The sequence below is a fragment of the Periplaneta americana genome, chromosome 13 (genome assembly GCF_040183065.1).
Source record: "Periplaneta americana isolate PAMFEO1 chromosome 13, P.americana_PAMFEO1_priV1, whole genome shotgun sequence".
In the NCBI taxonomy this organism is placed as follows: domain Eukaryota; kingdom Metazoa; phylum Arthropoda; class Insecta; order Blattodea; family Blattidae; genus Periplaneta; species Periplaneta americana.
Window position 1 is genome coordinate 85,882,401 of NC_091129.1, and position 7,465 is coordinate 85,889,865.

Below are 7,465 nucleotides of genomic sequence, written 5' to 3' on the forward strand. Positions count from 1 at the left end.
ATATTTGTTTAATTATCTTAAAGAAATCCGTATGCAATTTACATAAGCATTTATGCAATGTTCAATTTTCTAACTTTCTAAATTGCATATTGCACTTGATTACTACCTATTATAGCGATATATTTCTTATTTCTATTTATTCTATATATGTATTTTTCTGAAATTATTTTCTGGACCTGTATGATCATTTGTTATGGCAGGCGGATGTATTAATAATAACTATTATTAACCCTTAAATTCACAAAGTATCCTATAGGATTCAATAGCTTAATAGGCTATATGCTATAATTTTAATAGTACAATAGAAAAAAAATTGGTAGAAAAACTAAAATTTCACAATACTATAATATTGTACAACATAATATAAAATATGGACATTGCGATAGTTGTTTCACACATTGAAAGACAGTCTTTCAGCTTTCCCAATGACGGGACTGCCTCATTGGACAAAGCATAATAAACATATTGAGTGAAAACAAAAACTGACCACAAAAGAGAAATGAGGGGAACGAACAAAAGGGAAAATTAAGTACAGGAAAGATAATAGCATTCATATAACAGGCCTAAACATAGTAAACAGTCCGACACGGTTTAATAAACTAGTGTGAGAAATGAAGTTTTGACAATTTAAGGGTAATTAGAAATTGTTTGATATATTTTCTCAGAAAAATCTTGGCTTTTGATTTTTCAGTTGATATTTTCAAATTATAAGAAGCCACTGCGTAACAACAGACACCATCGTGCCCGTACAGCAATTGCCAACTTGCTAAGAAACAGAGGATGGGAGGTACATGGGGAGATTCATTGTGTGTCTGAAGATGATTCTCATAGAAGAGTCGATATAATTGCCATCAATAGAAGAATCCAGAAAGCGATGGTCTTAGACCCTACGATTTGCTTTGATTGAGACACAAATCAAGCATTGCAGATAAATGATGACAAGCGAGCTAAATATGTACCTTGTCTTGCATACCTCAGTGAAAAATATGGCATTTCGCTTTACAACTGGGATGTTAGAGGCTTACTATTTGGAGCGAGGGGTTGTTTACCAAAATTTACATGTAATATCCTTAAATCCTTTAAAATTCCCTTTCATGAGGCTCAGAAGATTGTAATGGAAATTCTGAAGACCTCTCTTAAAATTCTACACTATCATCTATACGTTAACATTTGAATTTTTGTTTTATTGCACAAATCGAATCATTATTTGCTCGTTTCATTTCCCTTTATTTTTTATGTTTGTTAATTCCGGATCCCAGTGGTCAACTCACTTGAGGACGGTTGATTTGTAATAAATCTTAGAAGTATAAAATATGGACATTGCGATAGTTGTTTTCTGCACAGTCCGACATGGTTCAATAAACTAGTGTGAGAAATGAAGTTTTGCCAATTGAAATGTTAATTAAAATTTTTTGATATATACTCTCTCAGAAAAATCCTGACTTATGATTTTTCAGTTGATATTTGAAATTATGAGAAGCCATTATTTACTTATCTATCTATCTGTCTGTCTGCCTGCCTGCCTGCCTGCCTGCCTGCCTGCCTGCCTGCCTGCCTGCCTGCCTGCCTGCCTGCCTGCCTGCCTGCCTGCCTGCCTGCCTACCTACCTACCTACCTACCTACCTACCTATCTATCTATCTATCTATCTATCTATCTATCTATCTATCTATCTATCTATCTATCTATCTATCTATCTATCTATCTATCTATCTATCTATCTATCTATCTATCTATCCATCCATCTATCCATCTATTCATCCATCCATCCATCCATCCATCTATTTATTGCTGTAACAACTGCAGGTTGCCATTGACAAAGAGTACCATGGTACAATAAATAGAATAAATGCCTTGAGGCTTAGTAATACATTGTTGTTAGGGTGAAAAATAACAATTTGAAGTAGATCAGTTTTTAAGTGACAAGAAATAATATTAGATTATAAAATTCCTCTTTAGAAAATATGCCCACGACATAATAGAATCTCAGGCTGATGCATGCTTAAGTGGTATTATATATATAAAAATTGTATTATATATATATATATATATATATATATATAACTAAACAGAAATACTTGAAATATATTGAAACATATGATAATAAACGTATTAACGTCACGAAGATGCGAATTAATGACATGGTCCATATGTATGATGCCTGAAAATAGCTATTGATCCTTTGAGTGTTGCAATTGTTAGGTCTCTTAAAATATCTTTATGCAGACTAAATGATTTACAGAAGTCGACTAGGAACCGGCATATGGTCCCATAGGCTCCTATCATTAGACCCGTAATGGCGATGGATTCCAGATGGTATTTGTCCTTTTAAAAATTGATGGAAGGTTCATATTATATTCCTTTTTTCTTCGTGTACTTCTTCTGGGAGATGTTCATGCGATTCTATGATGTAACCTTCAAGAGAGGGAGGTTTAAATGCAATTATGTCGATTCTTCGATTACTGCCCTCACTGGATATGCCGTGTACTTCTTCACATACTGAATAACTTTTGTTCCTTAAGGCAGTTGCTATTATAGATCTTACTGTATGATGCCGCGTATTTCGTAGAAGTTCACCGTGTGGACATGCTCCCAGGACATGGGCAAGGTTTTCAACCTAAAATAAGGCTAATTGAAGTTATCTTCAATATCTGCGGATACCTGGTTGTCTGAAAATAGTGTCAGTTTTAAATTAATCAAGAAACACATCTTAGATACATTACTATTTGATGATACCGGCATATAGTATTTTCGAAAACAAGCCTAAATAAACATAGCGCCTCCAGCAGAATGGTAATTTCATCCAATTACTCGGAAAACTTAAATAATTTAAATTTTATAATCTCAAATCTTGACCTATGTTTACATACTGTCGATGTAACAGATCTTTGTCCATGCGGAATGTAATGCGATAAGGAACAGTTATATTTAGTTGAAAGGAGATATTTTACCGCATACTATTAATATTCGAAAACATAGTAATCTATAGTGCAGCACAATACTACTGACTGCAGGGGGGCAATTATTTTTCTATTAAATGTGAACTCATTTCCAACTGACACTAACCAAAGAAGTGTATGGAATTCATGTTGTAGCCATCATCCACTCTCCAACTCTTAGCGTCACTGAGCTGATGCGCGAAAATATAGTGCGAGTTCCGTTTTTAGAATAAATAATTAATTGAAGTCCTATAAATTCCTCGAATGTTATTTTTCTTCTTTTTATTTTCTTAGCAGAACTAAAGCTCCGGAAGACAATAGGTTAGGATTGAATGGGACCGTCAATGCTTATCTATTAATCGTATTGATATATTACAATTTATTAATCATGCACGTTTTCGGCATATATATGTGCCATCTTCAGATGTTAAAAGATAGTCTTAATACATTCTTGATAATGCCATAATGGTAAAACATGAATAACAGCGACATGACCGTTATATACTATTCAAATGACCTTATGATTACAATATTCACACCGCTGTTAATTACACACTATCCCTTCATAATGAATTAAGCACACATACTAAATAAAACAATTAAAAACAGAGATTTAAAAACATTAGCTTTGGCAATAGCAGATAATGCTTGATGGATTCGAAATGAATGTTATTAATGTTAATCACTTAATTGCAATTATAAATACCACGTTAAGGTAATTAAATCTAATCAGAATAACTAAACAGAATGTAAGCCATGAGCTTTGACATACTGGCAGGTGATGCTCGCTAAAATTGACAAATAAATGTCATAATGTCAATCATATTTTACATATTAATGAAACACATTGAAACAATTAATCCCAGCGTATGTGGTGCTTATGTAGTGTGGTTTCAGTCGTGGGAACGCAGTGATGTTATTTTCTGGTATCAGCTTACAATGTTGAGTTTTAACAAATTCATGTTGTCGCTTCTCGAGTTTCAGAATAGCCAGGCATAGTGCAGAAGCTTGTTGAATGATGTGTTCATGTCGGTGTTTCGGCTCAGACTCTGAAACACATGAAACTCGAGAAGCGACAACATGAATTTGTTAAAACTCAACATTGTAAGCTGATACCAGAAAATAACATCACTGCATTCCCACGACTGAAACCACACTACATAAGCACCACGTACGCTGGGATCAATTGTTTCAATGTGTTTTATTAATATGTAAAATATGATTGACATTATGACATTTATTTGTCAATTTTATCGAGCGTCACCTGCCAGTATGTCAAAGCTCATGGCTTACATTCTGTTTATTTATTCTGATCAGATTTAATTATCTTAACGTGGTATTTAAACTTGCAATTAAGTGATTAACATTAATCTCATTCATTTTGAATCCATCAAGCATTATCTGCTATTGCCAAAGCTAATGTTTTTAAATCTCTGTTTTTAGTTGTTTTATTTAGTATGTGTGCTTAATTCATTATGAAGGGATAGTGTGTAACTAACAACGGTGTGAATATTGTAATCATAAGGTCATTTGAATAGTATATAACGGTCATGTCGCTGTTATTCATGTTTTACCATTATGGCATTATCAAGTATGTATTAAGACTATCGTTTAACATCTGAAGATGGCACTTACAGGTGCCGAAAACTTTTATGATTAATAAATTGTAATATATCAATACAATTAATAAATAAGCATTGACGGTCCCATTCAATCCTAACCTATTATACTTTGCTTATCGGTCAAAAACCTCAACAAAATGAAATTTCCGGAAGACAAGTTTCTTCTGTTAATAGCCATTCCTCTTTTTATAAAAAATATGAAATAGAAGATTACAAAATTTTATTCCTCTATGAAAAATTAAAATTCTTTCTCTTGCTTAAATGATCATTTAAAACTGACAATATTTTTTCCATAAAACAAGACTATCTTTCTCTGTAAATATATTTCCTCTGTTTTTTTATTCAACACCTACTACTGTAAGTGATAATCTTCTATTTTGTCAAACAATGTTTATTTTACTGTAGAAGTGACACTCCAAATAATACATTCACTTCTTTAGGAAATATTCATCTGTTATTTCTGCAGGACTGGGAATCTGAAGTCGAGTATTTTTTTACAGAAATATGCTTAGGTTTCTTCAATCTTATGTAATTAAGATTCTTGAAAACAGAAATTTATACTATTTTTTTTTGGAAAGAAAACCTAGATTTAAGAAAATGAAAAAGTACCTCGTTATTTATAAATCTCTCCTTTTCCTAAACTCATTTCCATAAGATGAGGCGATTTTTCTCTGGAATAGTTCTTGTAAATTCTTCTAGAAATTTATTTAATGTGAATTTCAACTGCAGGTATGGGTTATTCAACAACAAAATGCAACTTGAGTGAGAAAGTACTCAAAAATTTCTGCCATGGACCTTATAGCAGGAGTAGATTCCGTAATGGCCTGTAAAGCCTTGGTTTTTCTAAACTGACGCATGCGAGTTGCGAGGTGCGAGGTCAGCCTCGCACAAACTCGGACTATACGAGAGATAGTGAGTGGTTTCTATAACTGCGAGGTACGCAGAGCTCGCATCTCACAGTTATAGAAACCACTCACTATCTTTCGTGTAGTCCGGATTTGTGCGAGGCTGGCAGGCCTCGCACCTCGGTACTCGCATGCGTAGGTTCAGAAAAACCAAGCCTTTATTCTGAAACACAAGTCTACTAGCTCAACTTCCTTCCCATAGGAAACAAAACAAACAATTTTATCACAATTTAAAATTTTTCATCCTGAGCCGGATTTGAACTGAAGCTCTGAATGATCTGGGAGTTAGTCTTTCTGTACAAGTAAGCTAATCATTCTTCTTATCTTACAGATCTGAAGCTCCATAAGGAGGCAGATGTCTTTACATATTTTCGTCTAATTTATTCAAGAATTTAGTTAAAGTGTTCAAGTTTTTTTTTAGAAACTTTGTATATGTTTTGATGTTTCAGAAATGAAGCAAAAGAAGAGTAGGTGTTCATTATTTGTAACAATTTATTCTTCAGTCTTCTTTCTGTGCTGACGTTTAAAGAAGACTAAGTATTCTTTATAATTGATGAGTCTTCACTTTCTTACAGAACTGAGGCTCCAGAAGACGACGTGTTCATCTTGTATCAACTCAGTATAATGTATTACGCGATGACGGGCACAGTAATAGCCTTCGTGGTGGGGATAATAGTCAGCCACTTCACAGAGGAACCGAGCCCTGAGCAGGTGAAGCCGGTCTTCTTCACCCCATTGGTGAGGAAGTATATCGTGGAGAGGAGAACACAGAACACTGCTTACAATAACCATATTCCAGAGACGGAGCTCCTCACGAAGACCCAAGAGCAAATCTCATGACGTATTTTATGTTTTCTTTTTAAAGATACATAGGAGGATCGAAAAGTAACACACAACAATTTTTTGTGCCAACAATTTTAATAGATAAGCAAAACAAAATAATGCACAAGAAAGCTACAGGTTATACCGATATTTCAATAGAGGAACCAAGTCTCTCGACACGTTTCTCCCATCGTTACATCAGTTTCAGTGCACCTCGTTCATAAAGCTCCGTTTTCTGAGCGTATAGCCACCTGCGCATGACTGATTTCATTTCTTCGTCCGAACTGAATCATTGGCCTCATAGGGATTTCTTCATTGGTCCGAAGAAAGACGGTGCGAAGTCTGGGCTGTAGGACGGGGCTGATTGCCACCTCAATGCCTCTGATATTGGGTGATGTTGCAGCTGTTACTGGTCATTGGTTGGGCGAAACGTACTTGTTGGCGGTCCTCTTCGAAGAATCTGCATCACCTGGAGATGTTGCTACGGTCCAGTCAATCAGCATCACACATATGCCTCCAACATTTCCCTGTGGATTTCACTCGGACTTTTTCGTTTTATCCGCAAAAAAAAAAAAAAAAAAAAAAAAAAAAAAAAACGGACTACCCTACACAAGTAGACGATGTTAGCATACACGCCATCTTTACTCGGTAGTTGCTGTCTGCAGAGCAAGATTCAAACCATCAGTCAGTTTTGAACGTCATAATCAAAATAGTATTCCGTAAAAAAATGGTTGTGCATTACTTTTCGATCCTCCCTCGTAATAGATTAATGTTAATTTTATAGGATATTATAAACATGATTTGATACATTATGATTCATGTTGCATTTGTGTAAAATATTTCAATGTATTTAAAATTCAATGATTATTGTATTATTTTATTAAAATATTTATATAAAATCCCATTATTCCCTAAATCATATTCTTTGTTCTCTCGTATTAAGCATAAAGCAAAGATATGTGTGATCCTGAAGAAAATAGATTAAAGTATTTTGGCAGAACTTTCTGTTAAAATCTCAACGCAATTGTCAATTTTCCCCGCAAGTATTAGGGACTACGCATTCTCGCGACTGACCAGAACTTCCTTCTCGCGACATAAACATCTGCTACACGGAAGGGATCGCCAGACATTCACTCTCAATCCCAGGAACAAAGGACAGCAGGTATGTCACTAATTAAG

At 34.5% G+C, this 7,465-nt stretch overlaps 1 protein-coding gene across 1 annotated transcript in view; it reads left to right on the forward strand.

The window, feature by feature from the left end:
* LOC138712080 (sodium-coupled monocarboxylate transporter 2-like) overlaps positions 1 to 7,195 on the forward strand; it is a 37,272-nt gene extending 30,077 nt beyond the window's left edge. Inside the window, exon 13 of the mRNA XM_069843472.1 lies at positions 6,040 to 7,195. Coding sequence (XP_069699573.1) covers positions 6,040 to 6,304 — 265 coding nt within the window. The 3' untranslated portion in view covers positions 6,305 to 7,195. The remainder of the gene's footprint in view (positions 1 to 6,039) is intronic.
* The last annotated feature ends 270 nt before the right edge of the window (positions 7,196 to 7,465 follow it).